This window comes from Gymnoscopelus microlampas (genome assembly GCF_963454915.1).
Source record: "Gymnoscopelus microlampas genome assembly, chromosome: 8".
NCBI lineage: Eukaryota > Metazoa > Chordata > Actinopteri > Myctophiformes > Myctophidae > Gymnoscopelus > Gymnoscopelus microlampas.
The window spans coordinates 4,127,742-4,151,777 of NC_139945.1; the positions used below are offsets into that span (position 1 = coordinate 4,127,742).

General features: G+C 38.5%; 1 protein-coding gene across 1 annotated transcript; it reads right to left on the bottom strand.

The window, feature by feature from the left end:
* Positions 1–19,728: 19,728 nt before the first annotated feature.
* On the bottom strand, positions 19,729–22,113 carry LOC311050077 (complement C1q-like protein 2; the record flags this gene model as incomplete). Its single annotated transcript, XM_084064046.1, has 5 exons — positions 21,927–22,113; positions 21,473–21,514; positions 21,282–21,323; positions 20,985–21,113; positions 19,729–20,030 (listed from the first exon to the last, which is right to left on the bottom strand). The coding sequence occupies exons 1-5, from the start codon at positions 21,934–21,936 to the stop codon at positions 19,729–19,731; spliced, it is 525 nt and encodes a 174-aa protein (XP_083920172.1). The 5' UTR covers positions 21,937–22,113.
* Between the last annotated feature and the right edge of the window lie 1,923 nt (positions 22,114–24,036).

The following is a 24,036-nucleotide window of genomic DNA, read 5'->3' on the forward strand; positions in this document are numbered from 1 at the left end:
TACTGAAAGTAGCAATACCACAATGTACAAATACTCTACAATTTACAATGTAGGCATTTACCAGACGCTCTTAATCCAGAGTGATTTACAGTAAGCAAGGTAAACACGGGGTAATACATGAAATGCATATAAATAGTAATCTAAGATCATAGGTAAACCAAGAATCTATCATCAGTCTAAACAGTATAATATCAAAACATAATTAATCTGTAGGCTACATTGAAAATATACACACTATAGGATGCCAGGTCTGCAAATGAACCTGGATAGTTTACATAACTATCCAACTTAAATGCACAACTTAAAGGCCTGCATTCAAAATGTTACTTGATTAAAAGGTATTGGCATGTGGCATCAGGATATATAGGGAACTAAACAAAATGAGTACTTTTATTTGACTTCCCTGTTATGACACATAATAAGGTGTCATGTGTGCTTCCGAGTTAATCAAATGAAGCTGTGAGGAAATGAACCAAAACATGAAAGAGGAATGCCACCTTATTTATGGAAACAAAGGACAGTTATGGACAGAGCCAACGTAAAAATGTTACCCGATGCCTCCCTGCTTGGCCATCAAGGGTTGGATCAGGGCTTGGAATAAATTCTGAAAGTAGTGTCGGCATCAAATACGGTGCTCAAAATGCTCTATCTGAGTAGGCTCAAGGGAATGTCGCAATGTTCAGGACGGCAACTCGCTCGCTTTAGCTCGCTCGGTGGTCCTTCCCACGGCGACAATTCCTTTGAGACTGCGCGCCTCCGAAATGGTTTAGTCACAATGGGGGAGATGCGAGGCGGCTATGCACGTGGTTTTCATTTGTAGTCATTTGTCATTTTGTGGTTTTCCAGTAGTCCATGCACGGATTTTGAGAAACGTTGAAAAACGTTCAATGAGAACGTTTCCTCTGGCGATCGGGTTGAAAATAAATAGCCAGGGTTCTGCCCATCACTATGTACTGTAGACATGGTGCTGATGACAGTGAGACACAGAGGACACACAGCTCTAGGATGAAGTTTCTGATCAGTCAGATAAAGGTTGCGTTCGGAAATACAGCACTGAGCGCACTGGCCAATGCAAACTAATATGCGAGTGCGCTCCCGGTGCACATTTCCGAACGCACCCGGAGAATCCACAAAACATGAAAATACTACACAGTGTTACGCAATAACATCGTATAGGGAATTTTACACTGTAGTGCATTTTCTACCGGTTTTGAAAAAGCAGTAGTCCCATGTGACCATGTTTTTTTTATCCCATGTGATAGATATAGCTTTTTTTTTGTTTTTTGTCGCATTCCTAAGCCGATAATGTGATGACCAGCGGACCGGTAGGCAGCGGTTCCGGTATGAGACACAAAGGAAACTCTTTATGTCTCCTACCGGAACCGCCGACGGTCATCAAATTATTGTTTTAGGAATGCGACAAAAACATAAAATATATCCTTGAATTCAAGTGCATGGGCTGACTAATCCATAGAAAAAAAGGTATTTTGAGGGTGAACTATCCCTTTAATGTAAAAAGTAAATATCCTATTACACAAAGATTTGGCGGCCCCCCTGAGGACCCCCTAGTGGTCCCGGACACCCTGTAGAAGACCGTGTGCGCTAGAAAACTTGATCAGTATTAAGTTGAGCAAATGGAAAAGGGAGATGTGTTTGGAAAAAAATAAAAGCAGGTCATTGTATTTGCCTCACAGCAACCAGAGCAGGTTTTCATGTCAAGGACCCCCAACTTGATACATATTAGCCCGTGGACCCCCATTTGACCCCCATAAGAGATTTATTTTTTTGTTTGGCTATAGCAGCTATATTTTCAAATATTTTAATTTCAAGGACCCACAGGTTTGCATTATTAGGCAATACAGACCCCCGTTTGATACAATGTTGATCTCTGGGACGCCCCCGATCTACACTGTAGTCAGTGGTGTAAAGTAACTAAGTACATTTACTTAAGTAAAAAAAAAATCAAAAAATCAAAGTACTGTACTTAAGTAGCTACACTTTTGAGGATTTTTTTTTTTTTACTTTATTGGAGTATTTCCAATTTTCAGTACTTTTACTTTTACTCCACTACATCTCAGAGGCAAATATTGTACTTTTACTCCACTACAATTATTTGAAAACTTTAGTCACTAGTTACTTTTCAGATATACATTATGATATTATAAAACATACATGAACCACTTTAGCCATATTTTATACCTAGGCTATTTGAAAATAGCCGATCTACAAGCTCACAACGCGTCGCATCGCGACGCGTTGTGAGCTTGTAGATCTGCTATTTTCAAATATTTTAGTACTTTTACTTTTGGTACTTTAAGTATATTTTGATACCAATAGTGTTGTACTTTTACTCAAGTAAATGTTTAATTCTGGACTAATTCTGGTGGCGGACAATGAGACAAGAACAAGGAACAGACAGATGCAAACCTATCAAGCATTCAAGGGCGTTTTGCAATGCCTGCAGACACTCTACTCTGTGTGGTCTATGTAGAACTATATACATTGTTCTTATGTATTATGTTACCTGCCAGCCACCGTACTAGGTCCAGAGTCAGTATGTGCGCTTGTGTGAGAAGACCGGTAGTATTTGTTGTTGTTGCCAACAGAAGCCTTATTGAATAGTGTAATAGTAAAACAAATGCAAAATAAAGCTGTCCACATTGATGCTGCACAAACAGTACTGTACATAGATACAAATGTCCTAATAGACAGGAAAATAATCCCTTATTTCATTTGGGCAACAAACTGAGACGCACATTAGTCTATGTTTCACGCTGCAATATAAGGCTCATCCACTGGGTGGCACCAGACCTCACATCATAGCAGTCATACTATGTCGTGTACTATCTGTGATAGTGTGTGAACCCACACAACAGAACTAAACTATACTTGTGAAAAACGATACAAAACTATACTAAGTTATTGTAATTAATTGTTAGGCCTACATATAAAAAGTTATAATTGAATGTATGCTGATCTTTGGTGATGTAGGCTGGGGAAGCTGCTACAGCATCATTCTAATACTAAGAATATGTTAATACTTTATATATTACTAGTGGCTATTTGTCCTCAAAACAACAACAATACAAAGTCAAAAGGCCACTGAGGCACCAGGCAGTGAATCTTACACATATCAGGGAATGAGTCCATTGTCCAGTCAGGAAGTGAAGGTTAGTGGCATTTTTTTTATTTATTCAGCTTCTTTTACAGAACATTTTATTATGATTTATTCACCTTTTTTAACATAACATTTTATTATGATTTATTCAACTTCTTTTCCAGAACATGTTATTATTATTTATTCAGCTTATTTTCAGAACATTTTATTATGATATATTCAGCTATAAGAGTGGCCCTTACAGACTATATGTGCCAAATTTCATCCTTGTATCACAACTTGAAAGATTATATCACTAGCTGCTCCACTAAGGTGGTGGCCATCTTGAAAGAAATGGTCGCCATCTTGGATTTTTGAGTGACCAGCGGCATTTTCCATAAGAGTAGCCCTTACAGAGTATATGTGTCAAATGTCATGCTTGTATCACAACCTGAAAGATTATTATCACTATAGCTATGCTGCGCTAAGGTGGTGGCCATCTTGAAATAAATGGCCGCCATCTTCAATTTTTAAGTGGCTAACGGGTTTTATCAAAAGAGCACTACCTAAGGAGTATGTGTGCCAATTTCGGTGCTTGTATCCACAAGTGAACGATTCGCCTGTAATTCACAGTTATTCTGCCCTACTATTAGGCCATTATACTAAGGGGAGTGAACAGCATGATCCTTTTCAATTAGGAGATGGGCGATTTTACCAGAGGTGGCCAGTGTCATGAGGAGCTGACTTAGGCAAAAATATCATTTTCCTCAAAAAATGACTTAGGCCATTAGTTTAGCAAGGTGACGATGTATTAGTTTGATTAAGTGGTGCACCTCTACATGGGAAAGAGCAGGAAACCAGTGAATGTGGTTTGTTTATTGCTGTCATCATAGAGCGCTTTACCTTGATGAAGTTTCATGTAAACCACATCACCTTCCTGCAGCTCTATAGCCAATGCATTAGACATGAAAACACCACCATTCTTTGGCATAAATGATCTTTCATTCCAAAGAATAATCCTGTGGTTATGGTACAGTAGCACACCCACAAGCCCACCATGGCCATTATAAGCAGTGAATCTGAAGTAATAGAGTCCTCTGAGTGGGGCGGTGAACACACCTGAATGAGAGCAGAACAAACACACATTAGTGGATCATAACATTTATAATAACATCTGGAGCATATCATCTCTGTCGGGTAGAAACCTTGTATGTCCATATTTCAACTTTTTATGTTGTTTTGGTCTAATTAATGCTCTACCTTGTTGTAGAGCAGTGTCATGGAAAAGTTGCTAAAATAGTTTGTGAGTGACTAAATAATAACTACATTGGATCCATTTGAACACAGGTTCTGTTTTACATTTCCTGAAATGTAACAGTTTTGGACATACAAGGTTTCCATCTACAGTGACTATGTTTATGTACGGTACCACTGATTACCAACACACAACACAAATAAATAAATCTACACATACAGTAACTATCCAAACATGACAAACCTAATATATGTAAAACAATATGATTTAGAGCAGGGGTCTTCAACGTTTTCAGGTCAAGGACCCCCTGAGAGAGAGATGAAGCAGGGACCCCCTCTATATCGTATAAAATTGTATTTCAGATAAACGTTTTCTGCTCTTTTTTCCCTCTACACCTATAACTCTTTGCCAAAAATAGCCGATCTACAAGCTCACAACGCCTCACAGCGCGAGGCGTTGTGAACTTGTAGATCTGCTATTTTTGGCTAAAGTTCTCCTCAGAAAAAGGATGCTAGGGTTCAAGTGGTTAATGTAAAAAAGAAAAATCATATCACACAAAGATTTGGTGGACCCCCTGTATTAACTCTGAGGACCCCCCTAGGGGTCCCGGACCCCCTGTTGAAGACCCCTGATTTAGAGACAAATATATCTCACATGGCTACTTCACAGAACTGTATGCAACTAGTTCTCTATGTGGGGTCTGTGTCCAGGGACCTTTAGGGGGTTCCAGGGGGTCCCCAGACCTTTAGGGGGTTCCAGGGGGTCTCCAGCTAAATGATTGATCATTAGGAACCAAATGGACCCTTACAGGTCTGTAACTCTGAGAGTATACAAATGGATTTGGTTCCTTTTGTACACTCGCAGAGTTATGGGGGTCTTTGGACCAAATACATATCAAACTGGGGGTCCTTGACATGATCCAGTGTGAGAACCACTGCTGTGTACATGTATAGAGTTTGTGTAGATGAGAAGGGTCAGTACCTGTAGTGTTGTCATAGGCCTGGCCTATGTTGGTCAGCATGTTCGTGAAAACTAGAGTGACAGTGTCAGTGCTGAAGGGTCCTACATTTCCTGCGTTTTTCCCCAGTCCAGCAGAGAAAGCCACCTTTCTCTCTGTGAACATCAGGAATCAGAAACAGAAACTCTTTATTGTCATTGAGGTAGAAGCTCAATTTCAACAACGAGGAGAAGAAGCCTTTGAAGTAACTGTGTTCACCAATGTTTGAAGTTTCTATACTTTTGAAGAAATAATGTTCAGATAAAACAAAATAGTTCACCTGAGTTCACTGTCTTCAGGGCCGACACGTCATTCTGCAAGGCTGTAAACACATGAATTGAAACATTTGAATCAATTAAAATAATACTTTTATGTAGTAAACATAGTTAACATACAAAACAGTAATGGAGCAAGGTCACATGTCAAAATGACTGGATACAGGGTTGACATGTCATTCTGCCATGCATTAAACACATGAATTGAAACTGTTATAGTCATTTAAATTATACATTTAGTCAATATAAATACATCAAGGTCACATGTCAAAAAGACTGGATACACTTGTTATTCTCAGCAGAATCATCTATTAAAGTTTATGTGAAATGAAATCACCTGAGTTCTGTGTCTTCAGAGCCGACACATCATTCTGCAACGCTGTAAACACATGAATTACAACTTTTATAGTCATTTAAATTATACATTTATATAGTAAATATAAATACATCGAGGTCATGTGTCAAAAGGACTGGATACACATCATGTTATTCTCAGAAGAATCATCTATTAAAGTAAGAAATGAATTCACCTGCATTCTTTGTCTTCAGAGCCGACACATCTTTCGCAACCTTTCGCAAGGCTGTAAAAACAGGAATGAAAACATTTGCATGAAGCGAGCGAGGTCACACAATAGATGTGATCAAACATGTGATCAAACAGATGATAACGATTGGATAAACATTAATGTCCGTCTCAGTAGAAACATCTATTAAAGTTAATTCAGCGTATCAATACTGACGATGGATTACCTCTGATCAGCCCCTCCAGTCCATCTTGGGGTCTTCCGGTCGGATCTAACTGGTTGTGGGGGACAGGACCGTGTTGTACACCCCATTTGCATTGCAATAGAAATGGTTGCTCTCCCTGAACCACCGTCCTAGACAAACACAGCAGCGCCACCAGGGGGAGCAGCAGAGTAACAGCAGCCTTCATCCTTGTGGTGGATGAGAATGTAACAGACAGGATGGTTCAGCTTTATATACTGTAGCTCAGCACAAGCTCATGAATATTAAAATGTATATCAACGTGTGTCAGTGTTTGTGGGGAAAGCCCGTTGCTCTGCTTTCCTCCAATAGGCTTCAGTAAACATGTTGTTATGGAAAGCTGCCACGTAGTCCATGGCTCTTCAATATGGGGTCCGGGACCCCTCGGGGGGTCCTCAAAGTTACAACAGGTGGTCCTCAGAGTTACCACAGAGGGCCACCAACTTTTTATGTGATAGAATTTAGTTTCCTTCAAATAATGTAAATATCAACATTCAACATAGCAAAGATAATGTAAACAAACAACAAACATAGATATATGCAAGTTACACAACACTTCAATTAATTAAGTCTTATATACATAGTTATGACTTTAAAAATGCCATAAAGCAACAGACTTGGTTGATGCCAAGGATTTGAACACTGGAATTGATGTGTCTTTGAATCATAATTATAGAAGTTAAAGTTAGACTTAAATGTATTGATTCCCAAAGGGAAATCTGTCCACTACCACTACATGTTATAACCCAGGGGTCTTCAACAGGGGGTCCGGGACCCCTAGGGGGTCCTCAGAGTTAATACAGGGGGTCCAACAAATCTTTGTGTGATGTTTTTTTTTTTACATTAACCACTTGAACTCTAGCATCCCTTTTCTGAGAAGAACTTTAGCAAAGAGTTATAGGTGTAGAGGGAAAAAAGAGCAGCAGAAGTTTATCTGAAACACAATTTTATACAATATAGAGGGGGTCCCTGCTTCATCTCTCTCTCAGCTAGGGGGTCCTTGGCCTGAAAACGTTGAAGACCCCTGTTATAACCCATCACCCATAAAGATTCTACAAATGCCTTCTAAATCAGTTCTCATGTGGCAAGGACCCCCAAAATGACATGTATTTGGCCGTCGACCTCCTTCTGAAAATGTTTTGTGCCAGGGACCCCCAGAATATAAGATTTGTGTTAAAAATATTCAAACATTTTCAAACACTTTCAAGATTTTTTTTTAAATGTTCAAAAATTGCAGATGTACAAGCTGCAAGCTTGCTATTTTTGAGAATCCCTGTTTTAGACCACAGTTCTAAATCCTAAGTGTTTTACGAAAAACTTATATTACTATATATATATATAGCTAAAATCTAAAATGACACAGATGCTTTCCAGGTTTTAATGGGTTAACAGTGTCTTCCTTCTTACCTGTTCATTCACTTTCCTGTTTCTCGTAAACGTAGACTGATATGATCAGATAAGAGAACACCTTTGGTACAGTACTGTATACCCATGAAAAGGTGAAATGTTGCCCCCAGCCTTTTTGTCACTATAGGGGTTTAACCTTTCGTGCCCTTTATGATAAAGATCACTCATCATGTACACGTGTATGTGTTTGACACTGACCTTTCTTTGTCCATTGTTCCACATATCTTACATCACAACTATGCAAGGTCTGAGATATTCTCATCATGATAGAAGATCTTGAAATGTCTCATTAAGACACACGCACGCACGCACGCACGCACGCACGCACGCACGCACGCACGGGTCAGATGGAAGAAAGTTGAGTATTTGGTATCAGAGCTGGCCCTGAGGAATTTGATGCCTATAGGCAGCATTTTACCTGAAAATAAATAAATACATTATATACATTGAAACTATACACACACTTAGGATGCCAGGTCAACATTGACCTGGCATCTGTCTAGATAACATGTCGAGTCTAGAACATTTAAAACAAAACTATTATATTTTAATATTAATGAATTTGTATTGGGTGTTATCTGAGTAGAAAGGTGTTTTATTATCTCCTGGAATAGAGAGAGAGAGAGAGAGAGAGAGAGAGGACCTCTGAAAGTCTTATTAAAGAAATGTAACTTAACGTACTGTACGACATGTCATTGCCATTCACATGGCCGTTGCATGTGCATTTTGCACGCATATTCACGTCATGTACTTTCTGTACCATGAAATTATAAACCGGTTTCTGCACATACCTATAGGGATGTATGCAGCACTCCTTAAGTGCTTCTCACGGAAACATCAAGGCTAAAATGCAATGGAACATTGGAACAAGGAAACTTGAGAGACATGATGAGTGATTAATGAAGGGCATGCCAGGATTGTAATTGAATGCAGTGTCACAACACAATAGTTTAATAGGCACCTGACTTTGATCAGAGGTGAGCTAACTTTTAGGTTGGAGGAGGTCCTAGGCTGTGGATGGAGGGTTACCATGGATTATGATTGTGGAGTATTATTATAGTTGTTATTGTAATTATTGGACACTTTGGAACACTCTCAACTAAGGGCAGGTACACACTGTAGGACTTTTAAAGTGGTCGGGGAGTCATCTGATCGTTAAGCATTACACACTGCAGGGTTTTATTTCTTGAAATCGGCTGTCATATATCGTTGTGGTTTTCAGAAACAGACTCTTTCAAATAAAAGTGACTGACTATCATAAACGATACAGAACCTCCTCCCTGACAATGGCGCCGAGACAGTTTGTTTATTTTTGGACCACAATTCTTATATGAGATGATTCTATGATGACCCAATGTTATTCTCCATAGCGAAATTACTTTACGAACCTGGGGATGAACGAGTGACGTCAGGACTTTGGTGGTCAATACAGTGGATAACTTCCAGTCTCCAGGTTTTCTAAAGTATAGCTACCACTTTAACCCTGACATCCCAATTTTGGGCATGTCATTATAAGCTAAACAGAAACAAATTGCTGATCTACAAGCTCACAATATGCGGTGATGTGTTGTGAGCTTGTAGATCGGCTTTGCCCCCAAAATAATAAAACATTTATTTATGAAGTGGCTCGTTTTAAAACGTGTAGCGCTGTGGAATAGAGTAGACACTATGGCACTATGACTATATATGTAGGGGAGACCGGGGACAAAAGTAACACACTCAATAATTCTAATTAGAAATAAGCTAGAGGGGTGAGACTTCTTGCGCACATGCTCGGTAGGTTCCTCTCTGCCTATGGAAGGATATAATGATCATTTCATCTCAGCAGAAGTTTTCAACAAAAAACTGATTTTAAGGTGTAAACGTACATTTTTGAGTGTACAGTATTTTCCTTCTGCTGTCTAAAGATAAGATGTCAGCTAATTTAAACTTGAATGAATTGTATCTCTATGTTATTGGTCACAAATTAACGTCAGCAGCCCATGCTAGGTGTTTCTAGCTAGAATATAGGATTTTATCATGGTTGCCCCATCGGGGGCAATTGTAACATAGTGACCGGGGGCAATTAATACAATGTGTTTTCAATGCAAGCAGATTTTTTTGTCTGGGATTACATACTTGTTAGTAAATGAACATATTTCATATTTCATGTATGTAAAAATACATTTAAATAAAAAATAGACATGCATTTGAAAAGAAATACTAAATAATTGTAATATGTATATAAAACATTCGTAAGTAAAAGTGTTAAATCATTTAAAAAAAATACATATTACTTAGTGATGTGCTTTTATTTTAGATAAAGTGTGTTAATATAACTTATTTTTACAGTGTTACAATTGCCCTCAACCACTGTTACAACTGCCCCCGTCACGGGGGCAATTGTAACACTGTGACTCATTGCATTCAAATACATATTTTAGTCTTAATTGTCCTTATTAGTGAAAGCTTAAAAATGGTATTATTAATTAGGGCACATATATTATGTTTCTTATAGCAAAAGATGACTAGGATATTTCAAGTAGTCTGTGAATTAGGAAGGCAAATACAAAAAGTGTTACTTTGGTCCCCGGTCTCCCCCAGGGCTAGGCCTTTGTGATTCTGGTAATATTACTGATTACTCGTTTTGCATGTCCGTGGCAAAAATGAAATATTGGTGGAAATGTCCATCACAAGTTTGCATGGTGATGACCCCTAATCTGAACAGATGACATGCCTTCTGCTTTTGCTCTTTTCCTGCACCATTTTTGTCTCCGCCAGTATGGTGGAGAATATGTTTTCGTCTCCGTCCTTCCGTGTGTGTGTCCGTCTCAGCCAAGTTAACATTGGTCAAGCTTCACGTGACACGTGACAATATATTGCCACCAATGCTTTGATTGGCTAGCGAGACGCATGATGAAATAAAAACCTATAAATAGCTAAATCACTTCAAAAAAATCATTTATATTTTTTGAAGTGACCATCACTGTGATGACCACTGTTGTGTCTAAATATGAATGGGGTGTGATTTTTTTTCGTCTCCGCCAGGAGAGTTTTACCCTCCGTGTGTGTGTCCGTCTCAGCCAAGCTAACATTGGTCAAGTGACACGTGACGATATGTAATATAAATAGGTAAGACAGGATTAATCAGGAACAGTACTGGCGGAGACCTGTGCTCTGAGGAGCACATTTTCTAGTTTCACTGTGGTCCCTCGCATGCCACTGACTTTGATTATTTCATTGTCTGACCACACATACACTCCATGGATCCGTTGTCTTAAAAACAGATGTTTTTTGCTATATTCACAGAATTGAGGCAGCTATTAGGTGCCTCACCATATGCAATAGCACCGGCTTCCAATGCTGTCAATGCACTGAATGGGACATTATACCACGTTTAATCAGACTATTGATTGGTCTAAGTCAGGGGTCTTCAACCTTTTCAGCCCAAGGACCCCCTAGCTGAGAGAGAGATGAAGCAGGGACCCCCTCTATATTGTAGAAAATTGTGTTTCAGATTTTTTCCTCTTTTTCCCCTCTACACCTATACCTCTTTGCCAAAAATAGCCGATCTACAAGCTCACAACGCCTCGCAGCGCGAGGCGCCGTGAGCTTGTAGATCTGCTATTTTCAGCTAATGTTCCCCTCAGAATAGGGATGCTAGGGTTCAAAGTGGTTAATGTAATAAAAAAAAAAACATCCTCTCACAGAAATATTTGGCGGACCCCCTATTGTAGCTCTGAGGACCCCCTAGGGGTCCCGGACCCCCTGTTGAAGACCTCTGGTCTAAGTAGGTGAGATACTGACCTACCGACCTTGGATCTGGATGGTTGGTCTGATTAGCTGGTGATGTGGTTCTACAGCGACCAACAGTGGTGAGGTTCTGTCACTGACTGAGTTGCCAGATTTTGTGAGAGACATCTCTATGACCAACCAGCTCTATGAAAACAAGCCCAAAAGAAGCGACTATAGGCCACATGAGAAGGCCCTGTCACCCCAGGTTGGTTCTTTGTTTTGTTTTGTTTTCTTTGTTTTGTCCAGGAGGTTGGCATCACCCGTCCTGAGGGAGCGGGAAGAGGCGTGGCGTTGGATGACTTCAGAAAGGTAGCAGGGAGCCTGGTTGAGGGCCTTGTTTGTAGGTAGTGATCAGTAATTGCAATAATTGAAGTGGAACACCACATCTGTTGCCATCTGTAGTATCTTCCCATTTTCAAAGCCTCCCTCAAAACCCACCTCTTTAGACTCGCCTTCCCTGCCCAGACCTAACCAAACCTCACTTTCGTCCTCTAGGACAAGTCTTAGCCTTTTGTTTGAACCTTTTAATGTTTTCTTCTCTTTTGTTTTCTTTTCTCCTAATAAAATTGTTTTTAAGCTGTTTTGTAAAGCGACTTTGGGTACTAGAAAAGCGCTATATAAGTCTGATGTATTATTATTATTATTATTATTATAGGCTGTCTGCTGTTGAACAACTTTTGGAAGACACAAATGCTATAGGCAATGGGTGTGTGACTTTTTGGGGTATGATCTATATGACATAACTAGAAGAATATGTTTGAACCATGATATAAAATTGTAGCCTACTGTAACAAATACACATAAATATGAACAAAATTGCATCCCAGAAATCCTGTGTCCCCTCAGTGTTCATGTGAGATGAATCCACCTGAGTTATCTGTCTTCAGAGTGACACATCATTCTGTAAGGCTGTAAACGCATGCATTGATTTAAATAACATTGTTTTATCTATTTAATATTAACGGAGCGAGGCAACAATACGGCAAACAGAAAATTAAAGCGATTGGGCACACGTGTTTGTCTCGGAGCATGTTATAAATGTATGTTACCTGTATTCCACGTCTCCAGCATGTGAATCCTGCTGTTGGCCTTGTCCTGCTCCAACCTCAACTCATAGGGTACATACACACATGAGCGTACGCTGACGGCAAACGCTACGCTACGCTAGCCCCGTCCACTCTCATGTTAAGTTAAAAAACGGAAGTTCCGGTCCGGTTTTTCCTATAACATGGGAGTGGACGGGACTTCCGACTTCCGGGCGTCAAGTTGTCGCTCATGTGTGTATGTACCCATAGTCACCTGTTTCCTAGGCTGTGTGTTTTCCACTTCCTGTCGATTTGATCCAATGAAATCCAATGGAACTGGTCAGATGACCAATGATATCCAATGAAATCGACAGGAAGTGGAAAACACACAGCCTAGGAAATAGGTGAATATATCTGAGTCTAGAGGTCAGAGGTCAGAGATGGTTTCTCCATCTGACTGGATGAGGCTTCCATCCTGTCCCTGAACCACTGTCCTAGACAAACACAACAGCGCCACCAGGTGGAATAGCAGAGTAACAGCGGCCTTCATCCTTTGTGGTGGATGAGAATGTAGCAGACAGGATGGATCAGCTTTATATAGACTGTTAGACTGATGAGAGGTTATTGGTTTACTTATGATCCTATATGGACAACTGTTTCTATGCATGTGATGTACTACCTTGTGTTGTCCTTGCTTACTGTAAATCACTCTGATAAATCCCTAAATTGTAAATTGTATATAGCTCAGCAGCACAAGGTCATGAATAATACATTCTCTACCAACGTGTATCAAAGTTTGTGGGAAATCCTGCAGCTGCATGTGCGTCCTCCAATAGGCTTCAGTAAACATGTTGTTTTCAAAAGCTATACCACGTAATCCATGGCTCTTCAACAGGGGGTCCGGGACCCCCTATTGTGTGATATGATTGAGTTTTCTTTAAATAATGTAAATGTCTGACAATACACATTCACATTAATTCAGCATATTAATTGCAAAAATAATGTGTAACTGTAAGTAAACAAACAACAGACATTTAATTTACACAACAGTGATGATAGTGCTGTAAAACTAATCTATGGACTTTTTTTTACACCTGTCCTATTACTTAATCAGTGGTGGAAAAAGCAGCAATGCCACAATTACTTTTAATATTTTGTTAAAAGTCAAAGGCCTGCATTCAAAATTACAGTAAAATTACAAAAGTATTGGCATCAACGTGAAAACTGTATGCATGAAGTCAGAGAGAAGAACAATATGGATTAACCACGTGAACCCCAGCATGCCTATTCTGGTGGTGGCAACGTTATATATAGCCGATCTACAAGCTCACAACACGTAGCGTTTCAACGCGTTGTGTGCTTGTAGAGCGGCTATTTTTGGCGAAGAGATTTACGACTTATGAACTATTCATAGTAGAGGGAGTTCTCTTAAGGCATCTATGCACATTTGTCATGTTACATTGTACACAAAATCTAATGAAATACAAACACCACTAACTTGAGGTGCTACAGGGTTAGGAATGATCATAAGGAAAAATAATAACACTTATATGCTCCGATAAAATGTATTCAAGGCTATGAGAGCCTAAGCTCTCATAGCCTTTAGCCTCTGACATTAAATGTTTGCTGGTCATTGATATGGATGCAGTCAGGTGACCTTGACATACCTTAAGTTCCCCTGCTTCTCTCTCCTGCAGTGGCCTTTACATCAAATAGAGACACATCAAGCCCTGTGTAGGCGGTAAGAATTAGAGTAGCCAACTACGCCACCTAGGGGATTGCTCCCTAGGAAATAGTTTTAGTAATCTAAAGTAAACCACCTGAGTACACATTATAACTCCTCACACAGTTTGTTGTACTTAGATAATAAACAGATGCACATGGATTAAGTAGAAAAAGTACAAAAACATTATTACGTATCAACAATCTTTGGGTCACAATCTCATATCCTCATCATCATCATTAAAAAGGGATAAAAGTACAGATTACAACTGTGATTCAACAATATAAACTGTGCCTCTACAAGGTATTAAGCTGATGCTTACCAAGGGAGAGGGGGAACTGGCTAACCAGCCCAGGGCACTGGCATGCTGTCAAGCCACAGCCAGCGGTATAAGACAATTTTGTTTGTTGAGTAAAAGTATCAATACCACAATGTAGAAATACTCTGTTACAAGTAAACTTCTGGTATTAAGAATTGACTTAAGTAAAAGTGCAAAAGTATTGGCATCAAGATATACTTAAAGTACCAAAAGTAAAAGTAGTCATTATGCAGAATGTCCCATTTCAAGTTTTCAAAATGTATAAAAGTCTTTTGAAAATAGCCGATCTACAAGCTCACAACGCGACGCGTTGTGAGCTTGTAGACTATTTTCAAATACCAGAAATATATATAGAGCTTAAGTGGTTAATGCATTATTGAGTAATACAAATATACTGTACATCTAAAAAGTAACTAGTAACTAAAATGTTCAAATAATTGTAGTGGAGTAAACGTACAATATTTTCCTCAGAGATGTAGTGGAATAGAAGTAAAAATATGGAACATTGGAAATATTCCACTAAAGTAAAAAATACCTCAACATTTTAAGTACAGTACTTGAGTAAATGTACTTAGTTACTTTACACCACTGGTCACAGCACACAGAAATGAAATAATGTTAACAGCACACAAAGGAAAAGGGGATTCCACCACCACTGGAGCAGACGTCGCCTGGTCCCGACTTGGACCTCAGCACCAAAACTACACAGAGAGAGAGAGAGAGCAAAGAGTTAGTGAGGACTCGTATAGTATACATTAAATGTAATTACATTTCGCATTAGACAGTGTCTATAGGCGAGCAACATAATTGGATAACCAAAATAAGCCCAAAACAAGGGCTGAAAGTCAGTGGTGAAGCTACATTCAGGCAAAGCAGCAGCGCTGTGTTTCCTCCTCACCAAGCCCCGGAAACACAAGCAGCAGTGTTACTAAATTATTTCAATAATGCCTGAGATCAATGAGACAAGAACAATGAACAGACAGATGTAAACCTATCAATGCGTTTTCCAATGCCTGCAGACACTCTACTCTGTGTGGTCTATGTAGAACTATAAACATTGGGCCTCATGCAGCAATAAGTTCCTAAAATTTCCTCTTACATTTCTTCCTAAGTGAATTCCTAAGAGAAGTCAAGTCTCATTCATGACGTGTTCTTAAACTGCCAAATTGTTCGCACCTGCTGTTCTTATGTTGATGAATGTAAAATGGTAAGCGCGTGCTCGTCTATCACAATCAGTAGAGGAAACGCCCTTAAATCCCCATATAAGGCAGAATGCGGAAGAGCCAACACACACACACACACACACACACACACACACACACACACACACGAATACCAGTCATGTCGCCCATTCCGCAGTTCGCCCAAAAAGTCGGACATTTCGCCCAAAAAGTCGGACATTTCGCCCAGACATTTCGCCCATTTTCGCGGACATTTCGCCCATAGATAGTGAAGCTAGCTGGCCGTTTGTGTGCAAGAATGAGAGAGGGTTAGGGTTAGATAAAAGCTCTCTCTCTCTCTGTGTGTGTGTGTGTGTGTGTGTGTGTGTGTGTGTGTGTGTGTGTGTGTGTGTGTGTGTGTGTGTGTGTGTGTGTATATATATATATATACATACATATATACATACATACATACATACATACATACATACATACATACATACACATATATATATATATATATATATATATATATATATATATATATATATATATATATATATATATATATATATATATATATATATATATATGTGTGTGTGTATATATATATATATATGTGTATATATATACAATACAAATGAATTTCATATTATCCAACTGTAGAATTGAAGAAACTTTGAGAATTAATTATTTTTGCACAAATATGTCACACTTAAGAACTCAAAGGCCAGTCTAAGAGTGCTCATCAGTGTGTGTAGATTCTGTTCTTACTTGAGAACAGATCACAGCTAAGAAAACATTGGAGTATACCAAAATCTTCTTGAAAACCTCTTAAATGGGTCTAAGAAAAAAAAATCCTCTTAAGAAAGTGTGCGTAGATTCTGTTCTTACCTAAGAACAGATCACAGATAAGAAAACATTGGAGTATACCAAAATCTTCTTAAAAACTTCTTAAGTGGGTTTAAGAAGAAATTTCCTCTTAAGTACCGTTGCTGAATGAGGCCCATTGTTCTTATGCATTAATGTTACCTGCCAGCCACCGTACTAGGTCCAGAGTCAGTATGTGCGCATGTGTGAGAAGACCGGTAGTCATGTTACATTGTACACAAAACCTAATGAAATACAAACACCACTAACTTGAGGTGCTACAGGGTTAGGAATGATCATAAGGAAAAATAATAACAGTTATATGCTCCGATAATGTATTATCGGAGCATATGTATTCAAGGCTATGAGAGCCTATGCTCATAGCCTTTAGCTATAGCCTCTGACATTAAATATTTGCTGGTCATTGATATATATGGATGCAGACAGTCAGGTGATCTTGACATACCTTATGTTCCATACTGCAGTGGCCTTTACATTACATAGAGACACATCAAGCCTTGTGTAGCAGGGCGGTAAGAATTAGAGTAGCCAACTACGCAACTACATCAAGCCAACTAGGGAGCAATCCCTAGGAAATAGTTTTAGTATCTAAAGTAAACCACCTGAGTACACATCATAACTCCTCACACAGTGTGTTGTACTTAGATAATAAACACATGCACATGGATTAAGTAGCAAAAGTACAAAAACATTATTACGTATCAACAATCTTGAGATGAAGAACAATCAATGAGACAAGAACAAGGAACAGACAGATGTAAACCTATCAAGCATTCAAGGGCGTTTTGCAATGCCTGCAGACACTCTACTCTGTGTGGTCTATGTAGAACTATATACATTGTTCTTATGCATTAATGTTACCTGCCAGCCACCGTACTAGGTCCAGAGTCAGTATGTGCGAGAAGACCGGTAGTATTTGTTGTTGTTGCCAACAGAAGCCTTATCAAATAGTGTAATAGTAAAACAAATGCAAAATAAAGCTGTCCACATTGATGCTGCACAAACAGTACTGTACATAGATACATAATTATGTCCTATTAGACAGGAAAATAATCCCTTATTTGGGCAACAAACTGAGACGCACATTAGTCTATGTTTCACGCTGCAATATAAGGCTCATCCACTGGGTGGCACCAGACCTCACAAGATAACAGTCATACTATGTCGTGTACTATCTGGGATAGTGTGTGAACCCACACAACAGAACTAAACTACACTTGTGAAAAACGATACAAAACTATACTAAGTTATTGTAATTAATTGTTACATATACAAAGTTATAATTGAATTTATCATGATCTTTGGTGAGGTAGTCTGGGGAAGGTGATACAGCATCATTCTGATACTAACGATATGTTAATACTTTATATATTACTGGTGGCTATTTGTCCTCAAAACAACAGCAATACAAAGTCAAAAGGCCACTGAGGCACCAGGCAGTGAATCTTACACATTTCAGGGAATGAGTCCATTGTCCAGTAAGGAAGTGAAGGTTAGTGGCATTTTATTATGATTTATTCAGCTTCTTTTAAAGAACATTTTATTATGATTTATTCAGCTTCTTTTCCAGAACATTTTATTATGATTTATTCAGCTTCTTTTCCAGAACATTTTATTATTATTTATTCAGCTTCTTTTCCAGAACATTTTATTATGATTTATTCAGCTTCTTTTCCAGAACATTTTATTATGATTTATTCAGCTTCTTTTCCAGAACATTTTATTATTATTTAGTCAGCTTCTTTTCCAGAACATTTTATTATGATTTATTCAGCTTCTTTTCCAGAACATTTTATTATGATTTATTCAGCTTCTTTTCCAGAACATTTTATTATGATTTATTCAGCTTCTTTTCCAGAACATTTTATTATTATTTAGTCAGCTTCTTTTCCAGAACATTTTATTATGATTTATTCAGCTTCTTTTCCAGAACATTTTATTATTATTTAGTCAGCTTCTTTTCCAGAACATTTTATTATGATTTATTCAGCTTCTTTTCCAGAACATTTTATTATGATTTATTCAGCTTCTTTTCCAGAACATTTTATTATTATTTAGTCAGCTTCTTTTCCAGAACTTGTTGAACAGAATGTTCATGTATTGATGTATCGTCGTACAGAGACGATTATGTGTTGATTTAGATGATTTTTTTATTTGATTGGAATAACATTGTAACTGTAACACACAATGCACAAGCAGCAGATACATTGTATTAAGTGTTTGTAGTGAAACACTAATCTTTTAAAAGAAAAGAACAAAATGAATGGTCACGTCGTCACCAACTGGTAAAAACAATGAAGAGACCAAAGCAATGACAGAGAAAGAGATATAAGCAGTACTGGACAAAGTACTCTACTCAACAAAATATACTTAAGTACAGTACTCAGGCAAATGTACTTAGTTACTGTCCTCCACTGGAAGTAAGAGAAAGAAAGACATCTATTGTCTATATGATTCATTATTGATATTGTATGCATGTGTTTTACATAATAAAATAATGGTATATGATTAATTATTAATATTGTACACATTTTACAGGTTGTTCTGCTCATGTGGAAATAGGTCTGCAAATTATTTCCGTAACCATTGTTCTATAAATAACTTTTTTGATTTATCAAATTAGCGAGAAGTGTGTTTTTACTCTTTTTAACAGTATACCAATGAATAGATTAACCACTTTAGTGGGTTTCTTAAAAAAAAAAAAAAATTTAAGATAGCCAATCTACAATCTCACAGCGCATCAAGGTGTGAGCTTGTAGTTTGCCTATTTTAGCTATTTGAAGTGTTTTTTTTGGTTTGTTTTTTACACATTTGATGCTCATTAATTATTCCATGAAATCATCGATTATTTTTCTTTTAATATATAATTGATTAAATTGATTAGTTTGATTAACCCATTAAGACCGGGAACGGATCTGTGTCATTTTAGATTTCTTTGGCTATTCAAAAATCGTGAAAAAATATATATATATTTATTTATTTTTCAAAAAACTGTTAGGATTTAGAAAAAAAAATGTAATCGGCCTCAGGCCTTAATGGGTTAAGTGTTGCACCCCTTCATGGTAAAGAGCAGGAAACCAGTGAATGTGGTGAGTTTGCCGCTGTCATCAAAGACCACGTGACCTACGGGAAGTTTGATGTAAACCACATCACCTCCCTGTAGCTCTACAGCCAATGCATTAGACATTAAAGCATGTGTACCGTCCTCGTATGTAATGCTATTCCAAAGAATCTGCCTGCTGTTGAGGTACAGACTCACGCCCACATACTTCATTTGATCAGGGAGATCAAAAGCAGTGAATCTGAAGTAATAAAGTCCTCTGTGTGGAGCAGTGAAGAAACCTGAATAAGAGCAGAACAAACACACATTAATAACTACATTGGATCCATTGGAACACAGGTTATTATATGAATAATACATAATATCTACGTCTACATTGGATCCATTGGAACACAGGTAACAGTTTTGGACATACAAGGTTTCTGTCAAAAACTCACTCTTTGGCACCTCCTAGAGGCGCTTGCCACAAAAAAAGCCCAGTGATTGGCATTAAGCCATTTCAGCTGTGCTATGACCTGTAATGAGTATTAAGGCGTGTCAGCTCAGCTTATTGATTTCAGCACACCTGAATCCTAATTTGTTTGTAGAAAAGGAGTTTCTTCACTTGGACAGAGCTCCTCATTCTTTTACCTGCAATTGTGCCTTGGAGAGCCTTTGCTTTTTTACTATTCTGTCTCAGAAAGGTGCGTGTCCCTTCTACACCCCTTGACAGATGGCGAACATCATTTGAATCAAGGAGTCGAACACAGGAGTAACTTTCCAGTCTTTACTGTATCTTCTCATCATCCAAATCTTTATTGTAATAATGTGCAAGGAGAATATTGTGCAGTATGTTATGATGGTACATTTGCATTATGTAATTAATTAGCCAAACATGACAAACCTAATATATGCAAAACAAAAGGATTTAGAGACACATATATCTCACATGGCTTCTTTTCAGAACTATATGCAACTGGTTCTCTATGTGGGGTCTGCGTCTAGGGATCTTTAGGGGGTTCCAGGGGGTCCCCAGCTAAATTATTGATCGTTAGGAACCAAATGGACCCTTACAGGTCTGTAAGTCTGAGAGTGTACAAAAGGACCCGGAATGGATTTGGTTCCTTTTTTTACACTCCCAGAGTAATGAGGGTCTGTGGTCCTAATGCATATCAAACTGGGGGTCCTTGACAATGATCCAGCGTGAGAACCACTGCTGTGTCCATGTATTGTGTGTAGATGAGAAGGGTCAGTACCTGTAGTTGGGTCGTAGGCCTGGCCGATGTTGGTCACTACGTCTTTGAAAATCAGTGTGATTTCAGTCCTGTAGGGCCCCACTGCTCGTAAGTCTGTCCTCAGTCCAGCAGAGAAAGCCACCTTTCTCTCTGTGAACACAGGAATCAGAAACAGAAACTCTTTATTGTCATTGGAGTACAAGCTCAATCTCAACAACAAGGAGAACATTTTACTTAGTTTGAAGTAACTGTGTTCACCATGTTTGAAGTTACAGGACTGTTGAAGAAATAATGTTCAGATAAAACAAAATAGTTCACCTGAGTTCTCTGTCTTCAGGGCCGACACGTCACTCTGCAAGGCTGTAAACACATTAATATAAACGTTTAAATGAATTAAAATAATATTTTTATATAGTAAATATAAATACAGCGATGTGAAAAAAGACTGGATACAGATACTGTTATTCTCAGCAGAACCATCTATTAAAGTTCATGTGAGATGAATTCACCTGAGTTCTGTGTCTTCAGAGCCGACACGTCATTCAGTAATGCTGTAAACACATGAATTAAAACATTTGCATTCATTTAAATAATCCTCTTATATAATACATATAAACAGAGACAGGGCACACAACAGATGTGATCAAACAGATGAGAACGATTGGATAGCCATTAATGTCCTTCTCAGTAGAAACATCTATTAAAGCAGGGGTCTTCAACAGGGGGTCCTCAGAGTTACTACAGGGGGTCCGCCAAACCTTTGTGTGATATGTTTTTTTTTTTACCTTATCCACTTATAACCTTAGCATCCCTTTTCTGGGGAGAACTTTAGCCTAAAATAGCAGATCTACAAGCTCACAACGCCTCGCAGCTTGTAGATCAGCTATGTTTGGCAAAGAGGTATAGGTGTAGAGGGAAAAAAGAGCAGACCGTTGAACACCCCTGTATTAAAGTGTATGTTACCTGTATTCATTGTCTCCAGCGTTTCAATCCTGGCGATGATGGCCTCTCCATCCAACGATCTTTTATGTCCATCCCATGGATATGGTTTATCCAACGGGGGGTGGATCCAGGGGTAGTCCCTGAACCACTGTCCTAGACACACACGACAGCGCCGCCAGGTGGAGCAGCAGAGTAACAGCAGCCTTCATCCTTGTGGTGGATGAGAATGTAGCAGACAGGATGGATCAGCTTTATATATACTGAGGCTCAGCACAAGCTCATGAATATTTAATGTATATACTGAGGCTCAGCACAAGCTCATGAATATTTAATTTATATACTGAGGCTCAGCACAAGCTCATGAATATTTAATTTATATACTGAGGCTCAGCACAAGCTCATGAATATTTAATTTATATACTGAGGCTCAGCACAAGCTCATGAATATTAAATGTTTCTACCAACGTGTATCAGTGTTTGTGGGGAAAGCCTGTTGCTCTGTGTTCCTCCAATAGGCTTCAACAAACATTGTTGTTCTGAAAAGCTGCCACGTAGTCCATGGCTCTTAAATAGCGGGTCTGGGACTCCTAGGGGGGTCCTCAGAGGTACAACAGGTGGTCCGGGACCCTTAGTGGTCCTCAGAGTTACCACAGAGGGCCACCAAGTTTGTGTGTGATAGAATTTAGTTTTCGTCACATAATGTTAATGTCAAAATTCAACATATTAATAGCAAAGATCATGTAAACAAACAACAACAAACATAGATATACACAAGTTACACACCATTGCAATTCATTAAGTCTTATATACATAGTTATGACTCAAAAAATGCCATAAAACAACTGACTTGGTTGGTTCAAGGATTTGAACACTCAAGGAGATTGATTTGTCTTTACATTATACTTATAGAAATTAAAGTTATATTTTGTCCAGTAAATTATTTAACTATTAGTAACAATAGGCATCCACTGATCCACTGTATTAAGAGTTGCAAATTGTGTATTTATGAATGTCATCTCTGCACACTATTGCCAAGCACACAGTCACACAAACACCCTGTTCATTGACTAGAAGAAAGAGATTTGGCAGGTCTGGTGCATCACAGGATCAGGCCAATGGCAAACAAAGGTAAGAAGGAAGGCACTGGAGCAACTCAGATAAACTTACTGTCTTTTTTATGAAGGTGCAAAGTACAAAGACAAGGGACCCTTGTACTTTGCACCCATAATAACCCATAAAAACCTGAGGCCGATTCTACAAATGCCTTCTAAATCAGTTAGATTGTTCTCATGTCAAGGACCCCAAAATGATATCTATTTGGCCGTCGACCCCTTCTGAAAATGTTTTGTGGCAGGGACCTCCAGAATAGAAGATGTGTGTTAAAAAAAGAAAAAATCAAACCTTTTAAAACACTTTCAAGATTTTCCAAAAATGTAAAAATAAATAGCAGGTGTACAAGCTGTGAGCTTGTACACCTGCTATTTTTGAAAACCCCTGTTCTAAATCCTAAGACTTTTCCGAAAAACTTATGTAGCTAAAATCTAAAATGACAGACAGATGCTTTCCAGGTTTTAATGGGTTAACCCATTTTGGGCAGGAACCCCTATTTGCAACTATACCTTTCAAGACGGGAACCCCTTTTGGGGTTCCTGTTGCTATGTACAGAATACAGCAACATACATTTGTTGTAATCTTTTTGAATAAATATTTGAAGTTTTTCAGAAAACTTAGGTCAGGATTTAGAAGGCGTTTTTAGAATCAGCCTCAGGTCTAAGTGGATTAATAGAAGAAGGAGGTAAGTTAATGCGAGTCGCTTCAGTGTCTTCCTTCTTACCTGTTCATTCACTTTCCTGTTTCTCATAAATGTAGACTGATAAGATCAGATAAGAGAACACCTTTGGTACAGTATACCCATGAAAAGATGAAATGTTACCCCCAGCCTTTTTGTCACTATAGGGATTTAATAACCTAGAATATTCTGTTCATCATTGTTTATCACCAGATCGTTGTAGCCATCTAGACATGAGAAAGAGGGCCTGTGTGGCTCTGTGATGACACAGAGGAGGGTAGGGTGTTGAGGAGGTTGATGAATGTAGCAATAGAGCATAATAATAATAATAATAATAATAAT